General features: G+C 45.8%; 1 protein-coding gene across 11 annotated transcripts in view; it reads left to right on the top strand.

The window, feature by feature from the left end:
• Window positions 1-17,253, top strand: part of LOC120918448 (exocyst complex component 7-like) — a 93,974-nt gene that overhangs the window by 32,790 nt on the left and 43,931 nt on the right. For 7 of the 11 annotated variants that reach the window (XM_040330024.1, XM_040330020.1, XM_040330028.1 and 4 more), the window contains 6 exons: window positions 505-573; window positions 4,856-5,001; window positions 5,102-5,254; window positions 9,781-9,879; window positions 12,873-12,935; window positions 14,323-14,389. In XM_040330024.1, the coding sequence (XP_040185958.1) occupies window positions 505-573; window positions 4,856-5,001; window positions 5,102-5,254; window positions 9,781-9,879; window positions 12,873-12,935; window positions 14,323-14,389 (597 nt within the window). The remainder of the gene's footprint in view (window positions 1-504; window positions 574-4,855; window positions 5,002-5,101; window positions 5,255-9,780; window positions 9,880-12,872; window positions 12,936-14,322; window positions 14,390-17,253) is intronic. The other 4 variants (XM_040330022.1, XM_040330018.1, XM_040330021.1 and 1 more) reach the window with 1 other exon arrangement.

The raw sequence follows: 17,253 nt of genomic DNA, 5'->3' as shown, positions 1-17,253 counted from the left end.
ATTCAGAGAGGGAGGCACAGCACCAGGGGACAGTCAGCATGCAGCATGCAGATGTCCTGGCCAGGAATATGTTGACAGATGGAATGGGACAGAATGATAAATTCTGATGCTCAGTGTCACTTACTGTCGATTCACAGCCTGGGGACAGGGAGGTAACCCAGCTTTACTGTTTAACAGAGCGGGAAAAAAAAGTAAGGTCACAAGCATGGCTGTCCTGTTTTAGCAGAGCGATGTATTTTGGACATTTATTTATTTGCCGGGAGTTCAGCTTTAATAGTATGACATATTTCTTGGACAGTGTGAACAAAAACATAAAAAGACAATAAGAAGGTCATACGGAAGACTATAGCCTGCATGGTACTCTGTAACTATCTGTGAAGGGACCTTTATTACTCCCATGCCACGTCTCTCCTTTTTCTTTGGACACCGGATTGCCACTCTGCGTGGCCCAGGCCTCTGTGTAGTTTACTAGATAACAGTATACCTACCCTCCACACTGATCAGGTCATGAACAAGATTCACGTAGCAGGCACCATGGAGAGACAATGGGAGAAAAACACGGGACACCTTTAGGTGAGTACTGGTTCATCAGATTGTGGGGATATCTTGTAATTGAGCATACTACAATGTACTCCATCAGTTGGGTCTTCTTAAAATGAACCTGACCTGGACTGAAAACTGCTGAAGTGCTAACTGCTACTACCTGTCTGCCCTTGGAATATGGGCTCAGTCTGTGCAAGAGGGCCTGGCATATTTCCAGTTCAAGGTTAAGCTCTACCTTCACCTGGCACTAAGCCCATCCTTTGCCAATCAGTGCCAGATCCTCTGTGGAAAGTTGGAGGCACAGGTATTTGAAAGATGACAGGGGCGACGTAGGTGTGTGCTTTGGGAGTCTGCATTCCTCTGGGGTTATTTTCTTTAATAATAAATCCTCCCTCAACTTTTTTCTTTATTCAGGAATACCCTCTCTTATGTTACTAAATGGGAGACGGATGTAAACAACACATTAAAACAGGGCTCGACAAATCCTGGTCGCCAGGTCGCCTAGAAATAGCGTCCTGGCGACTTGGCTTGGAAGGTGGGCAAAAAAAAAAAACATTTTTTTTTTCTTTTTGTGTGAAGTCCCCAGGTCTTCCTTGTGCGAGCTGGTGCCATGTGATGGTGGTCGTTGGTATTACAAGTTAAGCATTACAAGTTAAACGGCAATTCTAATGTAATTTTTCACTATTTTCACTGCCATCTTCTTCCCTCTAATTGGAACCCCCAAACATTATATATATATTTTTTATCCTAACACCCTAGAGAATAAAATGGCGATCGTTGCAATACTTTCTGTCACGCCGTATTTGCGCAGCGGTCTTACAAGCGCACTTTTTTGGGAAAAATCACACTTTTTTAAATTAAAAAATAAGACAACAGTAACGTTATCCCCATTTTTTTTTAATATTATGAAAGATAATGTTACGCCGAGTAAATTGATACCCAACATGTCGCGCTTCAAAATTGTGTCCGCTCGTGGAATGCCGACAAACTTTTACCCTTTAAAATCTCCATAGGCGACGTTTAAAAGAATCTACAGGTTGCATGTTTTGAGTTACAGAGAAGGTCTAGGGCTAGAATTATTGCTCTCGCTCTACCAATCGCGGCGATACCTCACATGTGTGGTTTGAACACCATTTACATATGCGGGTGCTGCTCACGTATGTGTTCGCTTCTGCGCGCAAGCTCGTCGGGACGGGTGCGTTTTCTGGCTCCTAACTTTTTTTGGTGGCTCCTAGATTCCAAGCAAATTTGTCAAACCATGCATTAAAAGATACAGACTTGATGCAGATATCAAGTTTAAGTTTAATTTGCTTATATTTTTTTATGGCTCCTGCGGCCTGGGACATGGGAGGCTGCAGTCCTGCAGTGGGTCATGGCCCGATGGCTGAGAACCACTGATCCTAGAGTATTTAACACGCACAAATTAGGAACCTGTGAACACAGATAGTGTTTTTTTTTTGTGAAAATGAAATCCAGAACTGTGAGACAAGAGTTCTAACTCCCTTGCCACCATGATGCCCCGCCATGTTACAATCTAGATATCATCTAGACTACAAGTCCCATCATGCCTCTGACAGCCACACGCATGACACCCAGAGGCGGAGTCTTGCTATGCCTCATGGGACTTGTAGTTCTGCAACAGCTGAAGGTCCGCTAAATGCATATCCCTGATCTAGGGCATCCTTTCTCAACCTTTTTTACATGGAGGAATCTTTTAAGTCGCATTTCCAGTCTCTGGGAACCCCATGTTAATATTGCTACATCTACAACTCATTACAGCTTCACTTTAACCACTTAAGGACCGGACCAATATGCAGCTAAATGACCCAAGGGGTTTTTACAATTCGGCACAGCGTCGCTTTAACAGACAATTGCGCGGTCGTGCAACTTGGCTCCCAAACAAAATTGGCGTCCTTTTTTCCCCACAAATAGAGCTTTCTTTTGGTGGTATTTGATCACCTCTGCGGTTTTTATTTTTTGCGCTATAAACAAAAATAGAGCGACATACGTATTTGTCTACCTATTTTTGGTAAAAAAAAAATCGCAATAAGCGTTTATCGATTGGTTTGCGCAAAATGTATAGCGTTTACAAAATAGGGGATAGTTTTATTGCATTTTTATAAATTTTTTTTTTTTTTACTACTAATGGCGGCGATCAGCGATTTTTTTCGTGACTGCGACATTATGGCGGACACTTCGGACAATTTTGACACATTTTTGGGACCAGTGTCATTTTCACAGCAAAAAATGCATTTAAATTGCATTCTTTATTGTGAAAATGACAGTTGCAGTTTGGGAGTTAACCACAGGGGGCGCTGTAGGAGTTAGTGTTCACTTAGTGTGTGTTTACAACAGTAGGGGGGTGTGGCTGTAGGACTGACGTCATCGATTGTGTCTCCCCTATAAAGGGGATGACACGATCGATGCACCGCCACAGTGAAGCACGGGGAAGCCGTGTTTACATATGGCTCTCCCCGTTCTTCAGCTCCGGGGAGCGATCGTCCCGGATCGCTCCCCGACCCACGTCTAGGCAGGCACGTTGATGTGCCTGTCCGTGCCATTCTGCCGACGTATATCTACATGCGGCGGTCGGGAAGTGGTTAAGGACTCGTTCCCCCACCCCTGTTCCTGAAATGGAGCTTTTGGTGAGGAGGGTAGGAGCAGGTACCCGATTTTAACAGGTACCCGCTCTCACTTCCGCTCCAACCGCCTAGGTGATCTGAAGTGCAAGTTTTCCTCTCTCCCCTTCTGCAGTCTTCTGGGACACATGACAGATCCCAGAAGACTGCTTGACCATTCATGATGCACAGCGTTGCTCATGCATGCGCTGTGGACACCCAGCTGTGATGCCTTAAAGGGGTTGTAAAAGTAAAAAACATTTTTTTTCCTAAATAGCTTCCTTTACCCTAGTGCAGTCCTCCTTCACTTCAATTTTGCTTTTAAATGTCCTTATTTCTTCTGAGAAATCCTCACTTCCTGTTCTTCTGTCTGTAACTCCACACAGTAATGCAAGGCTTTCTCCCTGGTGTGGAGTGTCGTGCTCGCCCCCTCCCTTGGACTACAGGAGAGTCAGGACTCCCACTAACACACGGCTCCTTTCTCTATCTGCAACGTAGAGAGCGTCCTGACTCTCCAGTAGCCCAAGGGATGGGGCGAGCACGACACTCCACACCAGGGAGAAAGCCTTGCATTACTGTGTGGAGTTACAGACAGAAGAACAGGAAGTGAGGATTTCTGAGAAGAAATAAGGACATTTAAAAGAAAAATGGAAGGATGAGGTACCGTATTTATCGGGGTATTGCGCGCTCCGGTGTATAGCGCGCACCCCTAATGTGGACCCGCATTCCTGTAAAAAAAAACATTTTAGTACTTACAGTTTTGGTGTCTTGCGCGGCATCCATCGGCATCCATCGGCGGCCTCGTCGGGTCCGGCGCCCGTCTGCGGTTTCCGTGGTGTCCTCCTCGTCTGGTCAGGCGTCCGTCTGCGGCTTCGGCGGTGTCCTCCTCGTCGGGTCCGAGGTCCGGCGTCCATCTGCGGCTTCGGTGGTGTCCTCCTCGTCGGGTCCGTCTGCGGCTTCGGTGGTGGTCTCCCACTCTGTTACTCGTCGAATCGCTGCTTCCCGCGCTCAGTTTGAATGCCTGTGCCGACATATAGCGTCGTGCAGTACACGCGGCTACATTCGGCTTCGCTCGTGCTCACACTCTGTGACGTTTATGCGTGAGCACGAGCGAAGCCGAGCCTGGCGGAATGTAGCCGATTGTGCTGCACTCGGTATATGTCGGCGCAGGCATTCAAACTGAGCGCGGGTATCAGCGTATATCGCGCACCCATGATTTCCCCCTTATTTTAAGGGGAAAAAGGTGCGCGGTATACGCCGATAAATACGGTAAGTGAAGGAGGACTGCACTACGGTAAAGGAAGCTATTTAGGAAAAAAATTGTACCTTTACAACCCATTTAAGCTGTCACAGCCGGGTGCCCAAAGTTGAGATGCCGGAGCCGAGGAAAGAAAAGGCAGGTGAAACCGGCTGGGGTGAGCACACCGCTGTATCATGGGACAGGTGAGTGTGTTTTTTTGTTTTTGTTTTTTTTAAAGGTCAACAGTTACAGTTTTTGTAGCTGCTGACTTTTATTTTTTTTTACAGGAGACTGGAGCTCCTCTTTACCTAGAAGGCAGACACTGCTAAAAGCTCCTATCAGCTTCTGGCGGAACCAAAGGGTTTCATGGAACCCTGGCTGAGAAGGGCAGATCTAGGGAGTAGGTGCTCATAATGTGACCTTTTCTATGAGATTTCCTTTCTTGCTGTTGCAGGGAAGGAAGATGTACTTGATTTTGAGATTGATACTTACATGTACTGTATCAGTGCTTTTGTGCGACTTGCACAGAGCGAATACCAACTACTCATGGACATCATCCCCGAACATCATCAAAAGAAGACTTTTGATTCTCTCATTCAGGTGGGTTATTACTGTAGAATGACAACTAACAGCATTTCAGTTCTGTTCATCTTACAGATAGAATATACCAGTAATTGATTCTACTTTTCTTTTCTATCAGGAGACCCTGGATAACCTCATGCTGGAGGGAGAAAACATTGTCTTGGCTGCAAAGAAGGCCAATTCCAGGCATGACTTCACTTCTGTTTTGAGCATCTTTCCCATATTAAGGCACCTGAAACTTCTCAAGCCCGAGTTCGACAAAGTTCTGCAGGTGCGGTCATGCTCTTTTAAAAAAAAAATGGACCTGTACCATTAAAGTAGAACTAAAGCCAAAACTTTTTAGATGGCGTGGAGAGGGATTAGAACACCTGTTTTCATTTCATCTATGTCCCCAATGGGAAGATTCAATGGGCCAGATTCAGAAACAAGATACGCCGTCGTATCTCTGAGTGCGGGCCGTCGTATCAATGCGCCTGATTCAGAGAATCGGTTGCGCATAGATATCCCTAAGATCCGACTGGTGCAAGTGTCTTACAGCGTCGTATCTTAGGCTGCATATTCACGCTGGCCGCTAGGTGGCGCTTCCGTATAGTTACGCAAGGAATATGCAAATTAGGTATTAACGCCGATTCAGAAACGAACGACTGCCCGGCGCTTTTTTTTTACGTTCGGCTTTTTCCGGCGTACCTATATGAGGGGTAAGTGCGGCGTATCCTATGTTAAGTATGGCTGTCGTTCCCGCGCCGAGTTTTCAAAATTTTACGTCGTTTGCGTAAGTCGTTCGCGAATAGGGCTTTGCGTAAGTTATGTTCACGTCGATACCAATGAGGCTTTGCGGCAGATTTTCGAGCATGCGCACTGGGATTGTTTCACGAACGGCGCATGCGCCGTTCAAAAAAGACGTAAAATACGTGGGGTCAAGTCAAATTTCAATAAAACACGCCCCCAACATCCCCATTTGAATTAGGCGGGCTTACGCCGCCACACATGCGTTACGCCGCCGTAACTAAGGGCGCAAGTTCTTTCTGCATACAGAACTTGCGCCCAAAGTTAGGGCGGCGTAACGTATCTGAGATACGTTACGCCGGGCGAATAGATACACCATTGTATCTGAATCCAGCCCAATATATTTGTCCCAGTGATCTATGTCATCGAGCGTGAAAATTAAAGAAAATCCAACATTTTGCGGTGTCACCAGAACAGAAACGGAAGGGAAATCTTCCAATGGGGACACTAGTTTTGGTGATGAGCAGGAATTTCCATTGCTTTAGAGGAATTTCCTCTCACTTACTGTTGTGAATATGAAGGAAAATCTCCCCAATGGCAAACAGATGGCAAAAAACTGAGGATTATAAACCAAAATAAAAAAAAAACTGTGGCCCACTGGGGAGAATTTACACTATTTCCTGTCCTGTAGATGCAACAGAACATGAGAGCAAATCTTTCCAATCTTTCTAAAATAGTTGTTATTGTAACAGATGTCCCTGTGGCAGGGCTCGACAAACCCAATTGCGACTAGAATTGGCGACGTGGCACAGCTAGGGTACCCTGTCTCCGTGCGCACCCCCCTTGCGATCGCGTCGGGCCACGCCGGCCGGTTATTGAGGCCGCGGCTTTGCGGCCTTCTGCAGTCCTATGGTTCCTATTTGGTATGACAAGCCAACCAGCAATGCTAATGGAGTTTCCCTGCCTGTTTCCATCTCCTTTCATTTACTTAGAAGTTAGAACCCCCAAACATTTATATATATTTTTTATTCTAACACCCTAGAGAATAAAATGGCGGTCGTTGCAATACTTTCTGTCACACCGTATTTGTGCAGCGGTCTTACAAGCGCACTTTTTTGGAAAAAAATACACTTTTTTTTAATTAAAAAAATAAGACAACAGTTAAGTTAGCCCAGTTTGTTTTATATTGTGAAACATAATGTTACGCCGAGTAAATTGATACCCAACATGTCACACTTCAAAATTGCGCCACTCGTGGAATGGCGACAAACTTTTACCCTTTAAAATCTCCATAGGCGACTTTTAAAAAATTCTACAGGTTGCATGTTTTGAGTTAGAGGAGGTCTAGGGCTAGAATTATTGCTCTCGCTCTACCAATCGCGGCGATACCTCACGTGTGGTTTGAAAACCGCTTTCATGTGCGGGCGCTACTCACGTATGCAGTCGCTTTTGCACGCGAGCTCTGCGGCACGGGGCGCGTTTCTGGGTCCTAACTTTTTTAGCTGGCTCCTAGATTCCAAGCAAATTTGTCAAACCCTGGCCTATGGTACAATCTCTCCTCATCACCTGGCCTGTTGAAAATGATAAAATTATCGATTTTCTTTGACATTCTGTCCAATGGGATGGGACAAAAATACAGTGTGAATCTACCCAGCAATAAGCAACAGTAACAGTCACACCTCTCATTACAAGTTTATCCTCACAGAATCCTGTTGCAGAGAAGGGGGCCTGTGTCTGACCAGACATGAAAGGTGGCCATTGATGGATCAAAATTCTGCTGATTCAGCATGGACCAGCTAAATTTCAATCAGTGTGTGTCTGTCCCTGCTTGACAGAAGTTGATTGCGTTCAGCCACTGATCAGTGTATTCTGGCAACGCTAGGAGCCACTGTCAAAATACTATGTCCTGGTGGGACCTGTTTACAGCCAGGTTTACGGGAGTACTGATTGCTGTGTGCACTGGGTCTAACGTTGGTGCTAACTGCCTGTTGGACTGCACAATCACATTTAAAGCCTCGTACACTCGATCGGATTTTCCACAGACAAAGCGCCAGACTTTTGTTCGAAGGGCGTTGGCCAGGAATTTGTCTTGCATACAAATAGAAAAGAATTGTCAGCCAACAAACACGAACGTAGTGACGTACTACGTGTTTTTTCAGCTCTTTAGCGCCACCCTTTGGGCACCTTCTGCTAATGTGTTTAGTGAACATTGCTTCCGAGCATGCGTGTTTGTACTTTGGACTTTTATCCAATGGACTTGTGTACACGTGATCGGAAAATCCGACAACAGACCGTTGTCCACGGAAATTTTTAAAGCCTGCCATCCAACATTTGTCCTCGGAAAATCGGACAACAATTGTCCAACACACAATTCCCCTAGGAAAATCTGATCGTGTGTACGAGGCTTTAGACACCCTGCAGTACAACTGTAAGAGGAAAGTGGAAGTAAAACAATGCAGAGGTTGTTAGTGCAATGTCTGATTGACTGACTAGTTCTATGATTTCATTCAGGCTTTAACCACTTAAGGACCGGCTCACGTACATATACGTCGGCACTTTAAAGATGAATATCTCGGTAACGGCAGCAGTTGCTGCCTCAACCGAGATATTCATCTTTTCCGTGGCCGGTCCTGTAAACGATAATGGTGGTTTCTGTGGCGGGTTTGCCGTAAGATCACCGTTGTCGGCGGTGGGAAAGGGGCCCCCCCTCTTGTACCCTCTGCCGTTACCGGAGCCTTCGGTAGCGGCAGAGGCGTCCTAAAAAAAAAAAAAATGTGTAAAAATAAATATGATCAAGTAAAATAAATAAGAAAACCCCCTCAATGTGAGTAGCTCCACATATGAAAAGCATAAGTGAGGTATTGCTTCAATTAGAGCGAGAGCAATAATTCTAGCCCTAGACCTCCTCTGTAACTCAAAAGATGAAACCTGTAGAATTTTTTAAATGTAGCATATGGAGATTTTTAAGGGTAAAAGTTTGACGCCATTCCACGAGCGAGCGCAATTTTGAAGGGTGACATGTTGGGAATCATTTTATTCGGCGTAACATCATCTTTCACGATATAAAAAAAAATTGGGCTAACTTTACTGTTCTTATGTTTTAATTCAAATTTTTTTTTTCCCCAAAAAAAGTGCGATTGTAAGACTGCTGCGCAAATACGGTGTGACAAAAAGTATTGCACTGACTGCCATTTTATTTTCTAGGGTGTTAGGGAAAAAAAAAACAATATATAATGTTTGGGGGTTCTAAGTAATTTCCTAGCAAAAAAAACCTTTTAAACTTGTATCTCTGTTTCTGGCCCTGGGTATCTATGCAACGTGATTCTTAGAATCAGTTACGCATAGATACGGCGTAGATCCGACTGGCGTAAGTCACTTACACCGTCGGATCTTAAATGCAATACTACGCTGGCCGCTAGGTGGTGTATATGCAAATGAGCATGATACGCCGATTCCCGAACGTATTTACGCCGTGTCGCCGTAGTTTACGTTGTTTCCATAATCGTAAGGTTACCCCTGCTATAAGGTGGTTTAACTTTACGCACGCCATGTTAAGTATGGACGTCGGGATAGCGTCGGGTTTTTACGTCGTTTACGTAACTCGTCGCGAATAGGCATTTACGTTAATTACGTTGCCGTCGAAAACAATGTATTTGCGCCATACTATGGAGCATGCGAACTGGGCTACTTTTACGGCTGGCGCATGCGCAGTTCGTACGGCGCGGGGGCGCGCTTAGATTAAATAGAAGCCGCCCACTTTGAATTACGCGGGGATACGCCGGGCCATTTACACTACGCCGCCGCAAATTACGGAGCAACTGCTTGGAGAATACGGCACTTGCTCCTGTAAGTTGCGGCGGCGTAGTGTAAATAGCTTACGCGACGCCGCCGCAGGATGTACGGGAATCTGGCCCACTGAGTCTGAAAAACAGGCTCGGTCCTTTAGTGGTTAATGTGATTTAGAATTCTAAATAAATGTACATAATATTATAAACTGCTTTTTACTTATGATTCCTAAACATACATTTGAAATATTATTCATGTTTTTTTTTTTTTTTTTACTGTTTTTAGGGTACTGCTGCTAGCACCAAGAACAAACTTCCAAATCTTATAAACTCTATAGAGACAACAGGAGCCAAAGCTCTGGAAGATTTTGCGGACAGTATTAAGGTAAGATTGGGTTCCCTGTGTGCAGAAACTGTTGATTCAAGATACGCCTTTCAGTTTATTACCCGCAGACCATCAGTTTCTGCTAAGGCTTCTTGCACACTGGGGGGCAGATTCATATAGATCTGCGGATCTTTAGATCCGCTAGATCTACCTGGTTTACGATCCGCCGGTGCAATTTAGCGAGGCAAGTGCATGATTCATAAAGCACTTACCTCGCAAACTGCACCGTCGGCTCCTAACTCCCCCCGGCGGAATGCAAATTCCGCGGCTGGGGGAGTGTAGAATTTAAATCAGGCGCGTTCCCGCGCCGATTTAACTGCGCATGCGCCGGGGCGAAAAAGCCCAGTGCGCATGCTCCAAATGACGTCGCTACGACGTCATTGTTTGCGGCGGGTACGTCGTTTGCGGCCATCGGTATTCCCGATCGCGGTACGCAAACGACGTAGAAAATTAAAAAATCAGCGCGGGAACGTCGGCCATACTTAACATTAGCTACCCCTCATAGACGCAGGGGTAGCTATCCGCCGGAAAAACCCGAACGCAAACGGCGTAGAAAACGAGCGACGGGCGGGCGTACGGACGTGAATTGGCGGTTTTCCTCATTTGCATATGCGACGGGTAAAAAATCGCGACGACACCTAGCGGCCGGCGGGAGATTACAGCCTAAGATTCGACTGGTGTAAGTCACTTACACCAGTCGGATCCAAGGGAGATCTATGCGGAACTGATTCTTATGAATCAGTCGCATAGCTCCGACGGTGGGATCTCACAGATCCGACTGTCGGGTCTCACAGATACGACGGCGGATCAGGAGATCCGCCGGCGTATCTCTATCTGAATCTGCCCCTGGGTGTTTAGCCCTGTTGCATTTGGCTCTGGTGTTTAGCTGCACACCATTCAGCCCCAACCAGTCACAGCAACTGTCAGACAAGACTTTTGGCAGTGGGGCTGAACAATGCACCCGTGCCTTCCACAGCTAAATACCAGAGCCAAATACCCAGTGTGCATTAGGCATAATATTTTAAAGAGGTATTTCACATTCTAGCTGAAAGTAAAAAAAAAAATTGTGTGCATTTCCCTTTCTGCTGACAAACATACCAGGTGAAGGCGTTTGAGGTCAGAATACATTGCACTGGAGAAAAATGCAAGCAGCTTTGAACTGCTGAGTGACTCATTGCAAACAGGTGAATGGTTGGTGGAGGTATTCGCTAGTAACCAGCAAAATGTATGCTTAATGACTGGTCACTTTTTATATGAAAGTGAAAAACCTATTTAATATTTATGGTAAAGGTGGACTAGGACACCCTGTATATAAATATGTATTTTGTCTTGGACCTGATGTGAAGTTCCTATTGATTTACGTTCCCTCGCTGCTCCTGCAGCTCCGCTATCAGTGTAATAGACAATGGGCTAGATTCAGGTAGGGGCGCGCATAGTTACGGCGGTGCAGCGTAACGTATTTACGCTACGCCGCCGCAACTTACAGGAGCAAGTGCAGTATTCACAAAGCACTTGCTCCGTAAGTTGCGGCGGCGTAGCATAAATGGGGCCGGCGTAAGCGCGCGTAATTCAAATGTGGAAGGGGGGGCGTGTTTTATGTTAATGTGTGATGACCTGACGTGATTGACGTTTTTTACGAACGGCGCATGCGCCGTCCGTGTACATATCCCAGTGTGCATTGCTCCCAAGTACGCCGCAACGACGTATTGGTTTCGATGTGACGTAAATTACGTCCAGCCCTATTCGCGAACGACTTATGCAAACAACATAAAAAATTCAAAAATCGAAGCGGGAACGACTTCCATACTTAACATTGCGTGCGCCTCATAGAAGCAGGAGCAACGTTACGCCGAAAAAGCCTTATGCAAACGACGTAAAAAACTACCGCTGGGCGCACGTATGTTTGTGAATCGGCGTAACTAGGTAATTTGCATACTCTACACCAAAAACAATGGAAGCGCCCCTAGCGGCCAGTGTAAAAATGCACACAATTATTCGCCGCCGCATTCAAGTTACGTCGGCGGAGGAAGCCTATTTTTTCGACGTATCTGACTTGGAGAATCGGCGTAAAGATACGCTGGCGCAGATTTGAAATTACGGCGGCGTATCTGGAGATACGCCGCGGTATCTGCTACATGAATCTAGCCCAATGACAGTAATTGAGTTCAGCACAGTTAAAAACAAAAAAAACAACAACTTGGCCTTGTGACCACTGGAGGAACTTTACTGTGTGGGATCCATAGCAGTAGTCTGCAGGTACATATCTAGGGCTAGATTCACATAGAGTTAGGCAGGCGTATCAGTAGATAAGCCGACCTAACTCGGAATCTGCGCCGACCTAAGTTTAAGTATATTCTCAAACAGAGATACACTTAAACCTATCTAAGATACGACGGCTTGCGCCGTCCTATCTTAGGGTGCAATATTTAGGCTTGCCGCTAGGTGGCGCTTCCATTGCGGTCGGCGTAGAATATGTAAATCACTAGATACGCAGTACAGATACGCCGTTTACGTAACGCATTATCAGGCCTAAAGATATTCCATCAAATAGCTGGAATAGTAATGTTAAGTATGGCCGCCGTTCCCGCGTCGAAATTCTAAAATTTTACGTCGTTTGCGTAAGTCGTCCGTGAATAGGGATTTACGGCATACGTTGCCGCAATGCACACTGGGATTCATAAAATACGTCAATCACGTCAGGTCAAGCCGCCCTTACGCCCGCCCGATTTACGCTACGCAGCCGTAACTTAGCAGGCAAGTACTTTGAGAATCATGTACTTGCCTCGCTAACTTACGGCGGTGTAGTGTAAACACGATACGCTACGCTGCCGCAAAGTTAGGACGCCCTTTGTGAATCTACCCCCTAATGTCTAGACCAGGCTGTATGTTCACACAACCTAAAACTAATGTCAGCCTGGAAAGCAGCCCTACCAAGAGATTATGATGTGGTCTTGGAGGTACAAGTGGCTTAAAGCCTAATTTTCTGCCCACAGAACGATCCTGATAAGGAGAATAGCATGTCCAAAGATGGTACGGTGCATGAATTGACCAGTAATGTAAGTATTCTCTATGATTTGCAATAGATATTTTTGCCAGTTAACCACTTCCTTACCGGGCCTATTCTGGCACTCCTCTCCTACATGCAAAAATCATATTTTTTTTTTTTTTTTTTGCTAGAAAATTGCTTAGAACCCCCAAACACTATATATGTTTTTTTAGCAGACACCCTAGGAATAAAATTGCGATCATTGCAACTTTTATCACGCACGGTATTTGCGCAATAATGTTTTGGAAAAAACAAAAACGGTTTCATGAATTAAAAAAATAACAAAACATTAACATTAGCCCAATTTTTTTTTGCATAATGTGAAAGATGAAGTTACGCTGAGTAAATAGATGCCTAACATGTCACCCTTTCAAAATTGCACACGCTCGTGGAATGGCGCCAAACTTCGGTACTTAAAAATTCTCATGGGCGACGCTTTAATTTTTTTTACTGGTTACATGTTTTGAGTTACAGAGGAGGTCTAGGGCTAGAATTATTTCTCTCGCTCTAACGTTTGTGGTGATACCTCACATGTGTGGTTTGAACACCGTTTTCATATGTGGGCGGGACTTACGTATGCGTTCGCTTCTGCGCGCGAGCTACTGGGGACAGGGGCACTTTAAAAAAAATATATATTTTTTTTATTGTTAATTTTACTTTAAACTTTTTACTTTGACCCTTAAAAAAAATGTGATCACTTTTATTCCAATTACAAGGAATGTAAACATCCCTTGTAATAGGAATAAGCATGACAGGTCCTCTTTACAGTGAGATATGGAGTCAATAGGACCCTCACTTCTAGGATGGGAAGCCTGAAATGAAAAAAATTGTAAAAAAGATCACCGCTTCACAGCCGAAGCGCCACAGTTTTTTTGAATGCAGAGGCCGGGTGTGACGTCATAACATCGCGCCCGGCCTCTGAATGATCATAGAGACTCCGGCGACCACCTGATTCGCCAGAAATCTCTATGGTAGGCATCCGGGGCCAGCGGATCTGGTCTCTGATTCACCGATCGCAGCGGTGAGTCGGTAGAAGCACCGGAGGGAGGGGGGGGGGGCAGGGACATCCCCTCTTGCCGCCCGTAAGAACAATCAAGCAGCAGAACAGCCGCTATGATCTTTCTTACGGTGCACAGAATCGCTGGCGCTAAAAGACAATATCTGAATGATGCCTGTAGCTGCAGTCATCATTCAGATATCCCGTCTCAAAGTCAAGAACGTCCAGGGACGTCCATCCGGTAGGAAGTGGTTAACAATGCTGTGTGCTTTTGTACAACTATGCTTATTTTATTTGTTTTCAATGTAACTGATGGGCTGGCTGCTTCTTGCTTTCCATTGGCATGTTTATTGTGCTATTTTAAAACTGTAATGATCCAGCAATTGTGTTTCTCACACAGGCCATCCTTTTCCTACAACAGTTGCTTGAGTTTCAGGAGACAGCAGGAGCCATGCTGGCCTCACAAGGTAATCTCTTACTTCTACTATCCTTTATTTATGCAACTTCCAGAATTCCACCAGCAATTCCACACATGGAAGTCCATTTTGGTGCAAAACTATTCTCCATACAGATGTCGTCTTTTGTGCGTTATCTGTTTTCTTGTCACATTTTTAATGTACTGTATATATTCGAGTATAAGCCGAGTTTTTCAGCCCCCCCCTTTTTTTTTTAGGGCTGAAAATACCACTCTTAGCTTATACTAGAGTCGGTGTACCTGAGGGGCTGCGGGCGTCCATTTTTTAAAACTCGTGGCTTCCTCCTGGTCCCGTCCCGTTCTGTGATAGGCGTTTGACACTGTGTTCAGTGTTCCGCCTATCACGGACGTTCTTTCATTCTCGGACTCAGTTTTACACTGGGCCGGATTCAGATACATTGCAGTATCTGACGGCGCGGCGTAACGTAGGTTAGAAACGGTACGCCGCCGTAACTTAGGGCGCAAGTTCCGTATGCAGAAAGGACTTGCGCCCTTAGTTACGGCGGCATAACGTATGTTGTGCGGCGTAAGCCCGCCTAATTCAAATGGGGATGATGTGGGCATGTTTTATTTAATACCTAATTAGCATATTCATCGCGTAACTATACGGAAGCGCCACCTAGCGGCCAGCGTAAATATGCAGCCTAAGATACGACGTGTAAGACACTTACGCCGGTCGGATCTTAGGGAAATCTATGCGTAACTGATTCTCTGAATCGGGCGCATTGATACGACGGCCCGCACTCAGAGATACGACGGCGTATCTGGAGATACGCCGTTGTATCTCGTTTCTGAATCCGGGCCACAGTGTTCAGTGTTCCGCCTATAATGGACCGTCTCTTGTCCGAGGATGAAAGAACATCTGTGATTGGCGGAACACTGAACACAGTGTCAAACGCCTATCAGGGGACGGGACCAGGGGGAAGCCGCGAGTTTTAAAAAATGGACTCCCGCAGTGCAGCCTGTGAAGAATTTCAGGTACGCTGCAATGGGCACAGTGAGGTTGCAATCGGCACAGTGAGGATGGGCACAGTGAGGCGTGCAAATGGGCATTGTTGACCCTCCCTTTCCGCTTACAGTAGCTGCTGCATTTCTCACCCTAGGCTTATACTCAAGTTAATACGTTTTCCCATTTTTTTGTGTTAAAATTAGATGCCTCGGCTTATACTCGAGTATATACGGTAATTATCAGCGAAACCTGGTACTGCAGTTATTTTTTCCCCTGTCTTGTGGTGGTATGCACCATTTAAAACTTAGAATAGGCATAGCTCAAATTTACCCCCATAACTCCCCTTTTCACCTTCTAAAGTATATTCAGCTATATTTTTGTCTTTTTATGTTGTTCCTGTAGCAAGAAATCACTTTTATCACTCCGTCTAATGCCATCACCTAGCTTGTATAATTCTAACAGGGGCTGCTGCTGATACTGTAGAAGGGATTAGTAGGTCAGTTCCTATTGATGTGGACATGCCCCCCCAGAACAACATCTCCCAAGAGATGTATTCCTACACACAGTGTGTGGGCAGGCTCATAGGAATCAAGGCAGCAGCTTTGTTTCTTTATCGTACATCACGGGACACAGAGCAGCATATTCATTACTATGTGGGTTATATGGAGTACCTTCAGGTGTTGACACTGGCAATCTCAAACAGGAAATGCCCCTCCCTATATAACCCCCTCCCATAGGAGGAGTACCTCAGTTTTTACGCCAGTGTCTTAGGTGTTAGTCATGGTTTAGCTTGCCTCCGCATCCTTGGGATTAGGTGAGCTACCGGTTCTGTCCAAAAAAGCCTGAGCGCTAAAGTGGTCAGTAACCGGACCCCAAACCCTTGGGGTATAGCCCATAATGCTTTCTTTTTAAGAGAGCTGGACCCTGGGCCCAGAACTTAGAAAACCTTTGGGCGCCTAATGTTTTCTGTTTGCCAGGGTGCTGTATGGGTCCAGGACAGTGGATCCTTCATGGAAGAAGAAGGTTCCCAGGGCCTGAAGGTCTAGACATCCCCACGGAGATGGGGGAAGATTGGGCCTCTTGCTTGGCAAAGTCCTGCGGCATGGAGCAGGTAAGTAAGGGGAAAAAACTTGCGGAACTTGGCTCTTAGCAAGTTTTTTCTGGGAGGTCACAGGGGACATGCCTAAGGTTATGCATTGCATCTGGCAAACCAGTCACATATCATGAAGATAGGATGGCTCTATATGTTATCATTCCCCATAAAAAGTGACCTCCCTGGTAGTGTTGGAAAAGCTGTGAGTGGGGCCTTTTTGTGTACAAATGTATGTGTGTTCAGAGAGCTATGCTTACCTGCAAGCCTCCAGGCGATGCTCTATCCAGTCCTCTTCCTCATGCCTGCAAGGCAGGCAAAAAACGCTGACCTCCTCGTGTGTTCCAGGCCTGCGGCTGCAGGAACAGAGAGGCCCTTCCTCCCAACCCCCCCCCCCCCGTCGGCGGGCGCGCGCGCGGTGCGCGTGCACGTGTTATAGGCGCATTTGGCGCCGTTTTAGCTGGGGGGGAAGGGCGGGTCAGTGGTTTAAGGAAGGGGCGGCCCTTCCTTAGTGCCACAGCTCATTCAATACTTTGGCTTGAGGGAGGAAGGACTGGAGTGAAGCACGGGGCGCTGAGGACACACAGTGGCCAGAAAGAATACTACAGTCTTCAGAAGATTGTGGTTTAGCCTAGGAATAGGCTGTTTTTTCTTTTCCATCTCATAGTCTTTTCTTTGGCAATACTACTCAGGGGGATAGAATGTTTTTTCTTGCCTAGATTGAAAAAAAAAAAAAAAAAAAAGTGTCATCTGGGGTAGAGGAAACATTTTTTATTCCCCAAACAGGTGTTTGGGCATTTAACTATTTATAAGTCCC

Source organism: Rana temporaria, chromosome 12 (genome assembly GCF_905171775.1).
Source record: "Rana temporaria chromosome 12, aRanTem1.1, whole genome shotgun sequence".
NCBI classification, from domain to species: domain Eukaryota; kingdom Metazoa; phylum Chordata; class Amphibia; order Anura; family Ranidae; genus Rana; species Rana temporaria.
This window is presented reverse-complemented; position numbering and strand designations above follow the sequence as displayed.